Genomic DNA, 17,963 nt, shown 5'->3' on the forward strand with positions numbered 1-17,963 from the left:
AAGGTGTGGGAAAAAAATTTTTGACCCTTTTTTTTTTTTTTTTTTTTTTTTTTTTTAAAGTTTTCCTCCACGTACGGATTTGACGAAAAATCGCGAATTTTTGGTGAAAAATTCACTTTTTTTACATACTCAAACCGGGCCTAAATTTAAAGCAGTGCAAATTGCATACGTGACTAATTTGAAGGGGCAAATTTGTAGGTTTTTGAGAAAAAATGGTCCATTTTTTCAGCTTTAGGGGCAATTTTGCAATGAACTTACATTTCTTTCAAAAATCACTAGATTTTGGCCTCAAATCACTAAATCACTAGATTTGCCAAGAATTCACTAAATTTAGTGAAAAATCACTAAGAGTGGAGACACTGTATTTGTGTCAAATTCAAAGCTATGTACATGGAATGAGTCACTCTTTCATCATACTTTCAAAAACATGTGAAGGTACAAGGTATCCATGCTGCCTATGAATTTATAAAATCAAGAACTATGCAATGGGTAAGTAGGGTGTTATAGTGAACTAGTAAACATATGAACCAAAATTGGCAGAGAAGTATAAAGTATCTATCTGAGCATGAAGTTCTGAAATCTGGAAACTTACCTCTTGATTGTCTTCTGAGTTACCAGACATGGTAGTTGTCACAAGGGATTTTGATAGGTGTCTCCAGTGGTACGTGTGGATGCTTCTGAGATTTATCAACAATGGAAGCTGTGGTTATTTTAATGTTGGTTAATAAATCCTTATGATCCTTGTCTTCCAGAAAAATCTTGAGCAGTTTCACCGTTGTCAAGGGATTTTGATAGGTGTCTCCAGTGGTACTTGTGGATGCTTCTGAGATTTGTGAATCAACAATGGAAGCTGTGGTTATTTTAATGTTGGTTAATAAATCCTTATGATCCTTGTCTTCCAGAAAAGTCTTGAGCAGTTTCACCTTTCCTTTTCTTTTTGTTTCTCGATTCTCCTCTCCACTCTCCTCTCCTTTGTTTTGTTTACATTTCATTTTCGTGATAACTTTTGCGTTTACATTGAGATGAAAAATAGAAAGTAAAGATGGCGGAAAATAATAGAAAGTAAAGTCTGGAAAATCGTTATCGTTTTGATATTTTAAAAACTCCCAAAAAATAAGAAGAGTCTCATAAAAATCACCGAAAAAGAAACCCCATTTTCCCATTTCCATTTTCCAAATTTCCATCTACCTACATACCTACCTACGTTTTCTTTGGCAATTAACAATTTGGCGTCTCGAATGTCTCAATCGTGTAAACGCGGCTTGATAATGTGTTTTCCCAACTTCAACAATAGAGCGCGCTGCCTTTATCATTTTTTTGCAAATGACCTTGATTGACCTTTTCAAATCGAGGACAATCAGCTGTTGGCTAATCTGAACTCTTCAAAAGATTCTTCATTTTGAAATTTAATTTTTTGGTATTAAAAAGTTGGAAGAAGCTTCTTTTGAGACCAAAGTTAAATTGAACTTTTTTGAACAATAAAAGAAAACCCCAGTTCAAGTTGAAAACCTACATAGAAAGTAGGGAGATTTCGCATCGAATCCCCCCATAACGCAACCCATGTTGGCGCCATCTTGTTTACATCATGTTTTTAGATTTAGCACGGGATCGAAAACCGAACGAAAACCGAAACAGTTTCACCTTTCCTTTTCTTTTTGTTTCTCGATTCTCCTCTCCTTTGTTTTGTTTACATTTCATTTTCGTGATAACTTTTGCGTTTACATTGAGATGAAAAATAAAAAGTAAAGATGGCGGAAAATAATAGAAAGTCTCAGGCCGTGGTTATGAACAGGGCCATCGTAGGTCATCGTCGGACTTTTTGCGTGTAAAGTTGGCGGGAAATTCGAATTTTTGATTTTTTTTCCGCAACTTGTACAATCTGAATTCATTTTTAAAAGGCCCTTCTGAACAAACCAAACCAAAAGTCTTACCCTTTTGGAACCAAACCAAACCAAAACAAAACCCTCATTATTTGGTTTGAATCAACTTGAACTTTTTGTTGTTTTCTGGTGTATTTTTCCCTTTATTTCTGTCTGGAACAAGAAAGTAAAAACTCGAAATTTAGTGATGCACTTTTATCGAGTTTTAATTTGAGAGGGACGTTGGGAGTGGCAGAAAGATTTGGAGAGGTGTACAAATTGTGGATAAATAAAATTGACACATTATCAAAGTACCTAGTGGTTCAGTGAAGTGTAGAACCGAAGTGTAGAACCCACTTAGAAAAGGGGTCCCTTACAAGGCCCCCCGAAGGCGCAATCGGGTCTAAAATAACGAGTGATTTTCCTTTATTTGTTGAACATGTCTACCAAATTTAAGCAAAATTGGACAAACCCCCTCCTCACACAGTCTGAGTGGGGGCCAGGAAAAGCCAGCAGTAGGCTATTGCCCAGATAGTCACCCATTCGGATACCAACCACGCGCAACGTTGCGTTGAAAGGAAATCCATGGAATGTATTCAACGTGCTCTCACTGCTGCCCTGTCAATAAATAAATAAATGAATAAAAATAAATAAATAAATAATGAAAAATAAAGGTAATATTAAATAGGGTCCAAGATGTTAATTCTTTTATAGTTTGACATACGAGAACTGTTGTAAAATTTTCCACACACACTGTTCCTTTAGAAAGCATCGTGACATATAAATCACCCTGTAGAAGTTTGTATTTTTATTAATCTCTTATTATATTTATGCCTTAAGTCTTCACTAATTCCTATTTTTTAGTAGTTGGTAATACTTAAGTTCTTCTTCTTTACTTTCCTATACGAACATTTATGCCTTAAGTCTTCACTAATTCCTATTTTTTAGTAGTTGGTAATACTTAAGTTCTTCTTCTTTACTTTCCTATACGAACACCCCTCTGATGTTTTTCGATTTACCATTTTTGCCTTTTTACTTCCTTTGAAATTGATTTCTTTTAAAATATTGTTCAATTAAGTAGGCATTTTTTTTACTGTTCTCAAAATTTTAGTGTACCTCTTGTTTTTTTTTTTTTTTTTTTTTTTTTTGGGGAAATGGGATGGTTTTTTGGAAAATTTTGAAATTGGTTTTTTTTTTTTTTTTTTTTTTTTTTTTTGACGGGAATCGAGATGTGATTTTGGACAACTTGAGAATTGGATTTCTTTCTAAAACTAGGCTTATAGATAACTATAATAGGTTATCACAAATAACCGAGTGGCTGGGTGGAAGAGCTCCTTCAGGAGAACCCTGACACTTAAGAGAAAGTTACTTGGACTCAAACCACCAACCTTCAGATTCAAAGTCCACCGTGCTAACCACTACACCACTGAGGTTGGCTCATGGTTCACGATGCATAGAATAGAATATACCTTGTTTATTCTGCTCGAATGAGACTAAAAAGTCCCTTTACCCCAGCAGTCTAAACAAGGTCTCGTGTATTTTATGGGTTTAACAACATAGTACAATAGATAGCAAATTAAATTTCAGACAAAATTTAAAGCTGAGACGATTGACCCAGTGACCCAGTATGCACTGATAACGACCCAGTCACCCTGTATGTACTGATAACGTTTCCATGGTAACCGATCTGTACGTTAGGTCGTCAGGCATCCGAATAACCTACTGTTCGTCTTATCTTATCTGTTTTATCACGAGGGTACTTAGCCCCTAACGTAAACAGGTAAACACAATTTGGATTGATCGAATTCGTGTGTATGTGTGAGTTTGGGTGTTATCTCTTATCATTTATTACATACGGGATTCGAATTTCGAACCCAGACAACAAACAGGTTTGGAATTTCTGTCTCTTAAAAATGAAATAAGGACACTCAATTGATCAAAATATTATTTTAATAGAGGAAACTTTTTTTAAAATTAAGTTTCCATTTATTATTTGTTCAATATAACTCTCAGAAGAAACTTAATTTTTATAAACGGTATACCCATCCGTATAAGCAGAGCTTGTGCCACGGATGGGGAACTTGGTATATCAATATGATCTTGGAACTGGAAAAGGTGTGATTGTTGATCATCATGACTATAATGGTCTATATCACCTGATGGTCACTATAGTCAGCTGTGGTCTCTGGGAAGTTTGCCAGCTGGTGTTTTAGCCCGATTAGAAACCGGTTTGACCACTACTATTAGTGTCAGCTGATCATACGATTAGTTCGGGGTATAGGTTAGTTCGCCCGATAAAGTTCAGAGGTTCGTTGTCTCGTGGTCTAGTTTTTAGAGAGGGTGGACCAGCAGCCTAGTTAGCTGTAGAAACCAAAAGAGATTCACTGTCTTCAAGGGCCTTCCTATAGAGATTCACTCGTATGCATCGAGGTCTGAATTAGAGAATTTGCAGACAAAATTTAAAGCTGAGACGATTGACCTAGTGACCCAGTATGCACTGATAACGACCCAGTCACCCTGTATGTACTGATAACGTTTCCATGGTAACCGATTTGTACGTTAGGTCGTCAGGCATCCGAATAACCTACTGTTCGTCTTATCTTATCTGTTTTATCACGAGGGTACTTAGCACCTAACGTAAACAGGTAAACACAATTTGGATTGATCAATTTCGTGTGTATGTGTGAGTTTGGGTGTTATCTCTTATCATTTATCACATACGGGATTCGAATTTCGAACCCAGACAATAAACAGGTTTGAAATTTTTGTCTGTTAAAAATGAAATAAAGACACTCAATTGATCAAAATATTATTATAATAGAGGAAACTTTTTTTTTTTTTTAAATTAAGTTTCCATTTATTATTTGTTCAATATAACTCTCAGAACATACTTAATTTTTATAAACGGTATACCCATCCGTATAAGCAGAGCTTGTGCCATGGATGGGGAACTTATTGGTATATCAATATGATCTTGGAACTGGAAAACGTGTGATTGTTGATCATCATGACTATAATGGTCTATATCACCTGATGGTCACTATTTTCCATTTATTATTTGTTCAATATAACGCTCAGAACAAACTTAATTTTTATAAATGGTATACCCATCCGTATAAGCAGAGCTTGTGCCACGGATGGGGAACGTGGTATATCAATATGATCTTGGAACTGGAAAACGTGTGATTGTTGATCATCATGACTATAATGGTCTATATCACCTGATGGTCACTATAGTCAGCTGTGGTCTCTGGGAAGTTTGCCAGCTGGTGTTTTAGCCCGATTAGAAACCGGTTTGACCAATACTATTAGTGTCAGCTGATCATACGATTAGTTCAGGGTATAGGTTAGTTCGCCCGATAAAGTTCAGAGGTCGTTGTCTCGTGGTCTAGTTTTTAGAGATGGTGGACCAGCAGCCTAGTTAGCTAGAAAGGTAGCGCGCTTGCCTTGTAAGTGCTAGGTGGCGGGTTCGATTCCCGTCCGGGGCGAACTTTATCCTTAACAGATAGGGTCTCGTTCAGAACGGCTGGTTTTCTCCTATCCTGTCTTCCTTGTCTCTTCGATTTCGGGACGAATAGAACTCTTTTGTTACAGATTCCTCTATCTATCTAACCTAAAAAAAAAGGAAAGGGGGGAGGCGGAATTTTAATCATGTTAAACATAAATGCTTGTCACAAATGTCGTTCCCCCCTTAATATAGGTACTACGCTTAAATATTATGACTTGACTTGGACTCGAACCACGAACCTCCAGATTCAAAGTCCACCGTGCTAAGCACTGCACCACTGTAGAAACCAAAAGAGATTCACTGTCTTCAAGGGCCTTCCTATAGAGATTCACTCGTATGCATCGAGGTCTGAATTAGAGAATATGAATCGAGGTCTGAATTACAGAATATGAATCGAGGTCTGAATTAGAGAATATGAATCGAGGTCTGAATTAGAGAATATGAATCGAGGTCTGAATTACAGAATATGAATCGAGGTCTGAATTACAGAATATGAATCGAGGTCTGAATTACAGAATATGAATCGAGGTGTGAATTACAGAATATGAATCGAGGTCTGAATTAGAGAATATGAATCGAGGTCTGAATTACAGAATATGAATCGAGGTCTGAGTTAGAGAACGTTTCCTACAAATGAACAAATCTTGCTAAATTCTCGTCGGTCGATTTCTCAATTGATTCTTGCTTATTTTTTGCTGATGGTCTTATTGCTGATATGATAAAATAGAGGTTTGAGGTTTGTGTTGGATTTGTTATTTGTTAGTATTGTGCAAGATTTGCTAGTGACAAGGCACGGGATATTTCGCCATTCATCCGAACTGGATTGTAGGTTTCTTTTGAAACTCGTCCCCCCTTGTTGATTTTTCACAGTTCACCTTGTGGACCTTTTTCTTCTTTATTTTCAAGTTTTTAGTGAAGATGTGTAAAGACTCTTTAGTAACTCTTTACTCTGTACTAAAGAGTGACCGAGATAGAAAAAAGAACCACACTCTTTTTAGTGAACTACTCAGTCAATGAGTCAGATTCTAACTCCCTATACATACAGGGAGTTGAAGAGTGAATTGTTTCAAGATCTGACTTATTGACTCACTAGTCCGCTGAAATGAGTAGTTCTTTTTTCTAACTCACTCACTCACTCACTTATTCACTCTATAGGTCTGTAAGAGAAAGGCCATTTTCTGTACTTTGTAAAATGAAGCCATACAGTAAAGTCATATCTTATCGACAGTAAAACATCGGCAAGAAACAATAAAACATCACATCAATAATTCGTCTGTTAGCCTCAGTTTTTTTTGGCAGCGCATCAATAAGTTACCTTTATGAACTCTGGTATGCTGCATCGTTCATCCATATGACGTAATATTTGCAAGCGTTACGCGAATATATGACTTGGATGTTCAATATTATGTAGGTATATAAGATATGTGCGAATATGACTTGGCGATGTGATATGTATTTGCAGAAGTTCAAATATTGTGCAATATTGTCATGTGTTGGGTCTTCGATATAATTAAAGATAGCTGTCAGAATTTATTTTTTATGTTTTCATTTTATTTTTGTATGCTTTCCTGGAAAATTGGATAGGTTTCGTGGAACTGTTTAAAGGAAAAAGTCAGTCATGTAAAGATTTTATATGTTGTGCAGAGCATTTTTTCGTGTCAGATAGGCACCATGTTTGTGTTTCCTTACATGGTCTCGGGTGGAGTTTCGTTGGTGAAGGTCGTGGTTTAGCAATTCGGGGGTTCGAAACCAGCTGGGGGCTGTTCTTTTTCTTTTCCTTATTTTCCTCCTCCTTCTCTTCCTACCCCCTCCTTATTCTTCGTTCCCTTTTCTTATAATTTTTCTAGAAAAAGGAAAACCAATCTTTGATCTGATCCTATGACTAATCAATCATCTTCATAATAATGACATTGTTTTTTGAAACATTCGTCTGAATTATCATATCTTATCGACAGTAAAACATCGGCAAGAAACAATAAAACATCACATCAATTAATAATTCGTCTGTTAGCCTCAGTTTTTTTTTGGCAGCGCATCAATAAGTTACCTTTATGAACTCTGCTATGCTGCATCGTTCATCCATATGACGTAATATTTGCAAGCGTTACGCGAATATATGATTTGGATGTTCAATATTATGTAGGTATATAATATATGTGCGAATATGACTTGGCGATGTGATATGTATTTGCAGAAGTTCAAATATTGTGCAATATTGTCATGTGTTGGGTTTGGTATGTGTTTTCGATGTGAATTAAGTGCTTTCAAACTACTCTTGAGAGTTCATTATGCAAACTCATACATGTAGGAATGAGGCGATTTCTTTTCTTCCTTTTGATTCGTTTTCGATACTTTTGGCTTCTGTACCCAATCACCCTTGTTTGACGTTGTTTTCTGAAAATGAAACAAATCGCAATTTCTTTCTCCCCCTTCGATATACTGATGGTTGGATACATCTTTTTTTTATTTTTTGCCAAAAAGAAAATCCATGTTTTATTTTTAGATTTTATTCTTAAAAAATAAAAATAAAATCTTTATGAATGTCGAATTCTAATCGTCAATTTGAAGTTCGACTCGAATATCAACTATAGCTATACAATTTAGTTTATGGAAGAGGTCATAACCTAACATGACCCGGGACAATTGGTGATTCTCATGATTTTTTTTTATTATCTCAGAAAAAACTATAAAAATTAAAAAAAATATTGAGACTAAAATTCTTGAGGTCATAAATATTGATGTCATGAATTCTTGTCATGTGATGTTGTTTTGTTATCAATTGGATTGATGCTGTTGCTTTGTTATCGTCTCTGAATTGATAGAGTCGTTTTTAACATGATCTTCATTAGATTCTTTTGCAGTTGTGTTCTGTTTCAAAAGGCCCTTCTGAACAAACCAAACCAAAAGTCTTACCCTTTTGGAACCAAACCAAACCAAAACAAAACCCTCATTATTTGGTTTGAATCAACTTGAACTTTTTGTTGTTTTCTGGTGTACGAAACCCTCATTATTTGGCTTGAATCAACTTGAACTTTTTGTTGCTTTGTGGTGTATTTTTCCCTTTATTTCTGTCTGGAACAAGAAAGTAAAAACTCGAAATTTAGTGATGCACTTTTATCGAGTTTTAATTTGAGAGGGACGTTGGGAGTGGCAGAACGATTTGGAGAGATGTACAAATTTGACACATAATCAAAGTACCTAGTGGTTCAGTGAAGTGTAGAGGTGTACAAATTGTGAATAAATAAAATTGACACATTATCAAAGTACCTAGTGGTTCAGTGAAGTGTAGAACCCACTTAGAAAAGGGGTCCCTTATAAGGCCCCCGAAGGCGCAATCGGGTCTAAAATAACGAGTGATTTTCCTTTATTTGTTGATTCACTGACCGTCGTATGTATGAAAGCCAAAGTTAAACTTTAGTTTAACTTAAGACGAACAATGTTGCCAATTTCATGTCATTTCTTGAGATAACTGGCTAGATTTCATGAAATTTGGCAAGATTTTCATTTCAAGTTAAACTAAAGTTTATCTTTAGACTTCATATCATATGTACATACGGCGGTGAAACTCTCGAGTGGTTTGTCCGATTTAGATGAAATTTGGTAGACATGTTCAACACATAAAGGAAATATTCTCACTAGATTTTGTCCCCCTATTAGGTCTTTGGCGACCAACCCCACAGGGGGCCTTTTTTCTGAGTATGTTCTTCATATTCAGTTCACTGAACCACCAGTCAATATTATTAGATGGGAAAATTCCATTCACAATATCATGATTATTATTAGAACAATTATTATTGTTTCTACCTACTTATTTATCTTTATAGAACTCTGTTTACTTAATGGTTCAATTAGGTGTTTAGTTCCAAAGTTCTAACCATTGGATTGTATGGAAAACAAATACCTACCTACTACATACTAATCCCTAGGGGAAAATTGAGAGTCGGTGGAATCTTCCATGTTTCATGTTAAATATTAGTCTAACTTCTGAATTTTTGTCCTGAGGTGGTTGATACAGGGTTCACCAAAATTAATTATGCTGAAAATGTTTAACGAACTAAAGGACAGCCAGCCTAGTTAGCTTGGTTGGTAGCGCGTCTGCCTTGTAGGCTTTAGGTAGCGGGTTCGATTCTATCCTTAAGGGGCGGATTTTATTCTTAACGGATAAAGTTCGTTCTCGAAACGACTGGCTTTCTCCTATCTCGTCTTCCTTCTCTCGTCTTTTTTGGAACGCAAAGAACTCAATCGAGATGGTTAGACCTTAACAGTTACAGTTCCCTCTATCAAAACTACCCCACTTTGAATGATACCTTCCTATCCCCTCCATATGTACTTGTACATTCCCACCTACCATACTAACTATATCCACTTTGAATGACATACAGTGCTATGCCTATCCTTCGATATAATTAAAGATAGCTGTCAGAATTTATTTTTTATGTTTTCACTTTATTTTTGTATGCTTTCCTGGAAAATTGGATAGGTTTCGTGGAACTGTTTAAAGGAAAAAGTCAGTCATGTAAAGATTTTATATGTGAAAGTTTTGAATGTGAGATTTTTTTTTATACGTATTTATATTCTACCAGAATCTTTCGTGTAGGTGTTTAGTTTGTCCCATTTTGTTTGTCAGAAATTACAGTGAAAATACGTATTTATATTCTACCAGAATCTTTCGTGTAGGTGTTTAGTTTGTCCCATTTTGTTTGTCAGAAATTACAGTGAAATATCGAGTTTAATAGATAGGAGTAAGATGTAGATAGGTAATGTGTTGAACACTATACGTATTTATATTCTACCAGAATCTTTCGTGTAGGCGTTTACTTTGTCCCATTTTGTTTGTCAGAAATTACAGTGAAATATCGAGTTTAATAGATAGGAGTAAGATGTAGATAGGTAATGTGTTGAACACTGTTAGTTGACCCAACTAACTCACAATCTAATGAAGTAGGGATTTGAAAAGTCCTTACTTGCTCAAGTCTTCTTGGTAGGAATGTAAGTGTTTTTTTTTTTTTAAGTGATGTTAATAGAACTAGAAAAGAACTGATGAAGAAATTCCTATGCGTTTTCCCAAAAGCAACCCCTTTCATTAAGTGATGTTAATAGAACTAGAAAAGAACTGATGAAGAAATTCCTATGCGTTTTCCCAAAAGCAACCCCTTTCATTAGATTTAGTTGGATTATTTTTTAAATGTATTCCCCAACATAGGTAGATAATTTCCTTAGTTGCTAATCTATTAACCTAGGAACTTTATTCATGTCATGTCATTTCATATTTTTGTTTTTAACGCATTTTATTTTCCCGTTAGGACTAGGTAGTTATATGAATTTAGCTATATTTTGTCAGTTTTTATTGAACACTAGCTGAATTCCGTCGCTTCGCTCCGGAATCCCGCTAGTTCATCCCGAGGCATGGCCAAACTTGTGGAAAAGGCATGGCCGACCCAACATAGGTAGATAATTTCCTTAGTTGCTAATCTATTAACCTAGGAACTTTATTCATGTCATTTCATATTTTTGTTTTTAACGCATTTTATTTTCCCGTTAGGACTAAGTAGTTATATGAATTTAGCTATATTTTGTCAGTTTTTATTGAACATTAAAATATTAATAGTCATATAAACCATGTTATTAGATAGGGTTTTATATTAAAATGTCAGTTGACTATCCTATTTTGCCTGCCACATCTCTACAGTTACCTTGGTTGGTCTCGAAGTTTTTGAATGCTATGCTGCTTGGGATTTTACATGTGTGATATTTGGATGGGTAGGAAACTTTGGGTTAATTCTACTTCGGATTGTTTTTACTGAGGAATTTTCCTTCATAAATTTTTGGCGAATACAATACTTTCCTTTTTACAGGATGAGGAAAGTAAAAAAAAAAAAAAAAAAAAACGCCGACCTCGTTCGAACACGGGAAAAGAAGAAGGAGAAGATTGCCTAGGCCAATCTCTACTCTTCAATTGCCTAGGATAATTTCTATTTATACTCTTAAGGCCCATTAAAAAAAAAAAAAACGTGGGTGTAGTGAGACCACTCTTATTTCAATTACATTACCTACAGGACATACATTGCCTACAGGACATTCGGAAAAAAATCGTGTCGTATGTAGTGGGAACACTCTCATTTAAATTACATTACCTACAGGACATTCGGAAAAAAATCGTGTCGTGTGAAGTGGGAACACTCTCATTTAAATTACATTACCTACAGGACATTCGGAAAAAAATCGGATGAAACTCACGACAAGTGGGAACGGGTCTTTACTTAATTTATTGTCACCCCATTCATCATTGCCGGTCTCACTACTGATTTGTACACCTTTCATCTCCACCCTATTCACCTCCACTGTTTTCCACCTCCACAGCTCCTGTTCACCTCCGACAAGGTCATCGGGGACAACATCTCCGGGGTCATCCTCTTCCACGAGACCCTCTACCAGAAGGCGGACGATGGCACTCCCTTCGTGGAGCTGCTCAAACAGAGGGGCATCATTCCCGGCATCAAGGTCGACAAGGGTGTCGTACCCCTAATGGGCTCTGAGGATGAGTGCACCACACAAGGTAAGGACCGTCTGTTAAAGTGCCTGATTAGGTAGGTATGTACAATATGTACATAGGTACTGATTTTCTCTAACCACGATCGAATAAACTAGGGGCTAAAAAAATTCCCGGAGGGACGGGCCCAGCTTGTTTTTATTACTATCGTAATAATAAAGGAAGGACGGGCTGAAAAAGGACTTCAGCTTTTAATGGATAGATCGTGAGCAAGCTTTTGATATCCAGGGGTGAAACTAGAGATGTTGCGATGTATCGAGAACCTATATATATCGATATATTTTTCCCCGATATATCGCCGACATAAATAAAAACTTCCCTAGGTGAAACCAAGCTTCAAATAGAATAGGCTAGCTGTGTTTGCCTGGTGAAAACAAACGATTTTCCCCTCTTCAAAATGTTGTAACCAACCCCCAACCCTTGATGTTCGACGGTTAGAAATGCGTCATTTTAGATTTCCAATTCTAAAGGCGCTACCACGCCACTTGGTGATTGACCTAATTCCCTTATTTTCCTTTAAAAGAAGGGAAATAAACGTGAGAAGAAGGGAAATCGTCTCAGTTTCCCAAAGGAAAATACAACCGAGCGGAATTTGTTTTATTTCTCGTTCCCTGGGTGAAACCAAGCTTAAAATAGAATAGGCTAGCTGTGTTTGCCTGGTGAAAACAAACGATTTTCCCTCTTCAAAATGTTGTAACCAACCCTTGATGTTCGACGGTTAGAAATGCGTCATTTTGGATTTCCAATTATAAAGGCGCTACCACGCCACTTAGTGATTGACCTAATTCCCTTATTTTCCTTTTTAAGAAGGGAAATAAACGTGAGAAGAAGGGAAATCATCTCAGTTTACCAAAGGAAAATACAACCGAGCGGAATTTGTTTTATTTCTCGAAAATCAACTCCGTTCCGTACTCATTGTGCTCCCTCCCACAGGTCTGGACGATTTGGGCGCCCGTTGCGCTCAGTACAAGAAGGACGGCTGTCACTTCGCCAAGTGGCGGTGCGTACTCAAGATCAATGTGAACACACCCTCCTACCAGGCCATCCTGGAGAATGCTAACGTACTGGCACGTTACGCGTCCATCTGTCAGGCTAATAGAATTGTGCCCATTGTAGAACCTGAGGTAAGACAGCCTAGTTAGCTTAGTTGGTAGCACGTCTGTCTTGTAAGTGCTAGGCCGCGGTTTCGAATCCCGGCCGGGGCGTATTGTATCCTGAACGGATAATGTTCTGTCTCGGAACGGCTGGCTTTCTCCTATCCTGTCTTCCTTCTCTCTTCGATTTCGGGACGATAAGTGTTTAAGTGGGAACACTCTCATTTAAATTACATTGCCTACAGGGACATTCCGAAAAAAAATCGGATGAGACTCACGACAAGTGAGAACGGGCCTTAACTATTCCACCTCTCTCCTCTCTCTCTCTCTCTCCAGGTTCTCCCCGACGGTCCTCACGATCTAGAACGCGCCCAGAAGGTGACCCTGTTAATATCTTTTATATAGTCTTATTTGCTTTTAATTGTTTTCTTACACTAAGGGCGGGGACCACTCAAGTCAATCACAAAATAAATCCAAGCTTAAGATAGATTGTTTAAGCTTTAGTGTGGTCCCGGACCTAAGATCAGTTTTATAAGTAGTGCTTTATTAGACTGTCAGAATAGATAGATGCTTAGAACAAGTTGTATCTGTCCATTGTGCTATCAGTGTAATAGAGTACCTCTTTGTCTTTATTGATATAATTTTGTTTACAATTTATCAGAAAAAAAATGAGGGGTTAAAAAAAGGTTTCATGTGTAAGGTGAGTGAGCAGCGAACTTACTGTTTTTCATTGAACTGAAGAACTCACTCCGACCAAAATTTTCGCCTGCGGCGTGGCTCGCCCAGAATCGGCTTTATGGGATTGTGGCTCCCGAAGGTAAGGTTAGTGGCCACCTCTGGTATATTCTATTAATTAGTAGTGCTTTATTAGACTGTCAGCATAGATAGATGCTTAGAACAAGTTGTATCTGTCCATTGTGCTATCAGTGTAATAGAGTACCTCTTTGTCTTTATTGATAAAATGTTGTTTTGACAATTTAACAGAAAAAAAATGAGGGGTTAAAAAAGGTTTCATGTGTAAGGTAAGTGAGCAGCGAACTTAGTGTTTTTCAACTGAAGAACTCACTCCGACCAAAATTTTCGCCTGTGGCGTGGCTCGCCCAGAATCGGCTTTATAGGATTGTGGCTCCCGAAGGTAAGGTTAGTGGCCCACCTCTGGTATATTCTATTAATTCTATTTGATTTTATTACTACCCTCTCTCTTCTTTCTCAGGCCAACGGTGACGCGGCTCTGGGCAAATATGTTGCCGGTAGTGCTGTCGGTGCGGCAGGGGACAGCTCTCTGTTCGTACAGAACCACGCCTACTAGATACCTCCATCAGGTACCCAACCCTTCACAAGCCAAAACCCTACCAGTAGAAAAGATCTAGATCAAAAATAATACCAGAAGAAACTAAAACAATTTACTAAATAAGATCTAAAACAATACCAGAATATACTAAACAAAAACAATGTACCTTAAACAAGATCAAAAACATTACTAGAAAGTACCAAACAAAAATAATGTACTAAAAAAGATCAAAAATAATACTGTAATACCTACATCTTTTGATGGATGCAAAATCTCTAATACGAGAAGATACTAAACAAAAACAACAATGTACTCTAAACAACAACAAAAAAAAAGAAAAAAAAAAAAAAAAAAAAAATTTATAAAAAGTACCAAACAAAAACAAAGTACTAAAAAAGATCAAAAATAATACTGTACTGTAATACATCTTTTGATGGATGCAAAATCTTAATACGAGAAGATACTAAACAAAAACAACAATGTACTCTAAACAACAGAAAAAAAAAAAAAAAATAGAATAGAATAGAATTTATAAAGAACAATGTACCCTAAACAAGATCAAAAACATTACTAGAAAGTACCAAACAAAAACAATGTACTAAAAAAGATCAAAAATAATACTGTAATACATCTTTTGATGGATGCAAAATCTCTAATACGAGAAGATACTAGACAAAAACAACAATGTACTCTAAACAACAGCAAAAAATTATAGAATTTATAGAAGACAACAAAAATGGAGAATTTAATATGGTATAATTTACGTTTTGAGCGATTATCAGAAAATGACCATTCGGTCGTTTTCTTAAAGTATTTAATGTAAAGGTATTTAAAATACTAGCTTTTTTCTTCAACACTATTTGTTATTTATGTTTGTAAGTTGTAAGGATAGGATTTATAGGTCTTTTTTTAAGGTAGGCGCCAAGTGTCTGATCTAAAAGATCAAGTGAGTCAGCCTGGGTTGTGAACAGTTAAAAAGAATACACGATTGTTTAATCTGAGCTAGAATTCAGAAGATTTTTTTTTTCTTTTCTTATTTCTTTTTTACCAACAACAACCCAAGATTTCACCAACAACCCACTTATTATTTAGCTTCAATTCCATACCCATGTAACCCATGGTGAATTAATTGTTTACATTTCGGTAAAATTTGTGCAAAAAAAAGAAGATAATAAAAATAAATAAATTATTATAATTGGAAAAGGTAGGCGTTATACGTTATTCAGTATGCTGGCTGAAAAGTCATATATTGCGAGTTGCTTTGTTTTTGAGGCCGAACTTTTGGCCCTTGGTTACCGGAAATTATCAACTTTGTTTATTTTATGGGACATCCCAGACGCTAGGCCGCGGGTTCAAATCCCGCCCGGGGCGTATTGTATCCTGAACGGATAATGTTCTTTCTCGAAACGGCTGGCTTTCTCCTATCCTGTTTTCGTGTGTAGTGGGAACACTCTCATTTAAATTACATTGCCTACAGGGACATTTGGAAAAAAACCGGATGAGACTCACGACAAGTGAGAACGGGCCTTAACTATTCCACCTCTCCTCTCTCTCTCTCTCTCTCCAGGTTCTCCCCGACGGTCCTCACGATCTAGAACGCGCCCAGAAGGTGACGGAAACCGTTCTGGCCGCCGTCTTAAGGTAGGCGTTATACGTTATTCAGTATGCTGGCTGAAAAGTCATATATTGCGAGTTGCTTTGTTTTTGAGGCCGAACTTTTGGCCCTTGGTTACAGGAAATTATCAACTCTGACCATCGAAAATTTGACCCGATTACATTACTTTCCTTCCTATAGGATAAGGAAAGTAAAAAAGGGAAAAAATCCAGAATGGATTGAAAATTTGCAAATTCACACAGGATATCTTTTATTTCACTTTGAGTCGGATTATTTATTCGGAACGGCTGGCTTTCTTCTATTCTGTTTTCGTGTTTAAGTGGGAACACTCTCATTTAAATTACATTGCCTACAGGGACATTCGGAAAAAAACCGGTTGAGACTCACGACAAGTGGGAACGGGCCTTAACTATTCCACCTCTCCTCTCTCTCTCTCTCCAGGTTCTCCCCGACGGTCCTCACGATCTAGAACGCGCCCAGAAGGTGACGGAAACCGTTCTGGCCGCCGTCTACAAGGCCCTCAACGACCATCACGTCTACCTGGAGGGCACCCTACTCAAACCCAACATGGTGACGGCCGGACAGAGCTCCCCCAAGAAGTACTCGGCCCAGGAGATAGCCCAGGCGACAGTCCAGGCCCTGCAACGCACTGTGCCCGCTGCTGTACCAGGTAGGGAAACATATCTATAGCCCAGGCGACAGTAAAGTAAGTGCAAGTGATCTATTCATATCCACTCCTCCTCTTCTTTTTCTCCTTCATCCCTCCCTCTTCATTCTCCTTCTTCTTCATCTTTCCCTCTCCCTCTTCTCCGTTCTCTCCTCTTCCTCCTTCTCCTTTTGCCTCTTCTCTATCTTATCCTCCTTCTTCCTCATTTTTTCCCCCAAATTCTTGTCGCTTCTCGACCCATCCTTCTTCCTTCTCCTCCTCCTCCTCCTCTTCTTCTCATTCTTCCTTTTCCCTCTTCCTAATCTTTTTCTCTCCCCTCTTCTTCCTTCTCCTCTTCTTTTTCTCATTCCTCCTCCTTCTTCCATATCTTCTCCTCTCTCCTCTTCTTTCTTCTCCATCCCTTCTTCTTCTTTCTTCATCTCTCCCTCTCCTTCTCCTCCACTTCTTTCTCCTTCTCCTTCCTCCTCCTCTTCTTCCTCTCCCTCATCTCTTTTTTCCCTCTTTCTCCTTTTGCCTCTTCCCTATCTTCTCCTCTCCCCTTCTTTTTCATCCCTCCACTCTCCTCCTCCTCCCTTTTTCTCTCAAATCTTGTCGCGTCTCGATGGTACCCCATTGGACGCATGCTCGAGAAATGCGGCAAAAATTTTCCTCTCTATCTCTCTGGGTTACTACGGATAGCAGTGAGGCAGTCACAACTAGCGAAATCCCCGCATTGCACCATTATCTCTGGTGTGAACATCACACGACTTTCCTTATCCTATTGAATGATGCTTATTTGAGTGTTCTTTTACCCTTGGATTGAAATTTTGCAAATTCACACAGGATATCTTTTATTTCACTTTGAGTCGGATTATTTATTGTTGTTAACTGTACTAGCACTAGCTTCCTATCATTGTTATTTTAGTATTGTTACCTTTAAGTGTAAGGTTGTTATGTTTTACCAATACCCTACTGTAATGCTTTAGCGTATTAGATTCACCTAGTAGTTGCTTTGTGTGTAACTATTGTCCTAAACGAAATAGTACAAAAATATTTATTTAAAAAAGCAAAAATAGTCCTATAAAATAGTCCTTTTGGAAGCATTGTTTAAAGAAATTCTAAGAAAAGTAAGAAAAGTCAGCATTTAAAAGCGCACTTTTTGTTTGTTTTTCTTCTTTATTTACTTTTTGGTGTGATAAAAAAATGAGCCGAAAATGGCTACAAATGAAATGTTAAAGAAATCCAGATGAAATTTTATCTCCCTACATATTTTTCCCCCGGCCATATTTTTTTGTTTAGAGCGCTATCCTTGCTTTTAAATATACTATAAAATAGTCCTTTTGGAAGCATTGTTTAAAGAAATTCTAAGAAAAGTAAGAAAAGTCAGCATTTAAAAGCTC

The 17,963-nt window shown here is 37.2% G+C and overlaps 2 protein-coding genes and 3 long non-coding RNA genes across 6 annotated transcripts in view; 3 read left to right on the forward strand and 2 right to left on the reverse strand.

The window, feature by feature from the left end:
• The window catches only part of LOC103518841 (hsp70-binding protein 1-like), a 3,331-nt gene extending 2,324 nt beyond the window's left edge, over positions 1–1,007 (reverse strand). For both annotated transcript variants that reach the window (XM_026830532.1, XM_017447952.2), the window contains exons 1-2: positions 782–1,007; positions 593–633 (exon numbers count right to left, since the gene is read on the reverse strand). In XM_026830532.1, coding sequence (XP_026686333.1) covers positions 593–633; positions 782–992 — 252 coding nt within the window. In that variant the 5' untranslated portion in view covers positions 993–1,007. The remainder of the gene's footprint in view (positions 1–592; positions 634–781) is intronic.
• An 8,760-nt stretch (positions 1,008–9,767) lies between these two features.
• LOC113471406 lies at positions 9,768–11,255 on the forward strand. The gene is made up of 5 exons (XR_003394121.1): positions 9,768–9,964; positions 10,045–10,124; positions 10,258–10,454; positions 10,531–10,570; positions 10,815–11,255. It is a non-coding gene; the product is annotated as an uncharacterized LOC113471406 (long non-coding RNA).
• Positions 11,256–11,631: 376 nt separating this feature from the next.
• LOC103518844 (fructose-bisphosphate aldolase-like) lies at positions 11,632–16,607 on the forward strand (the record flags this gene model as incomplete). The annotated part of the gene is made up of 3 exons (XM_008483928.2): positions 11,632–11,923; positions 12,851–13,041; positions 16,359–16,607. Coding segments are annotated over 3 exons (732 nt in total), but the record flags the coding sequence as incomplete, so codon positions are not given.
• Positions 14,223–14,984, reverse strand: LOC103518843. Its single transcript, XR_001809789.2, has 2 exons — positions 14,850–14,984; positions 14,223–14,468 (listed from the first exon to the last, which is right to left on the reverse strand). It is a non-coding gene; the product is annotated as an uncharacterized LOC103518843 (long non-coding RNA).
• LOC113471405 lies at positions 14,843–15,639 on the forward strand. Its single transcript, XR_003394120.1, has 2 exons — positions 14,843–15,216; positions 15,507–15,639. It is a non-coding gene; the product is annotated as an uncharacterized LOC113471405 (long non-coding RNA).
• Positions 16,608–17,963: the final 1,356 nt, after the last annotated feature.

This window comes from Diaphorina citri, unplaced genomic scaffold, assembly GCF_000475195.1.
Source record: "Diaphorina citri unplaced genomic scaffold, Diaci psyllid genome assembly version 1.1 scaffold2384, whole genome shotgun sequence".
Taxonomy (NCBI): domain Eukaryota; kingdom Metazoa; phylum Arthropoda; class Insecta; order Hemiptera; family Psyllidae; genus Diaphorina; species Diaphorina citri.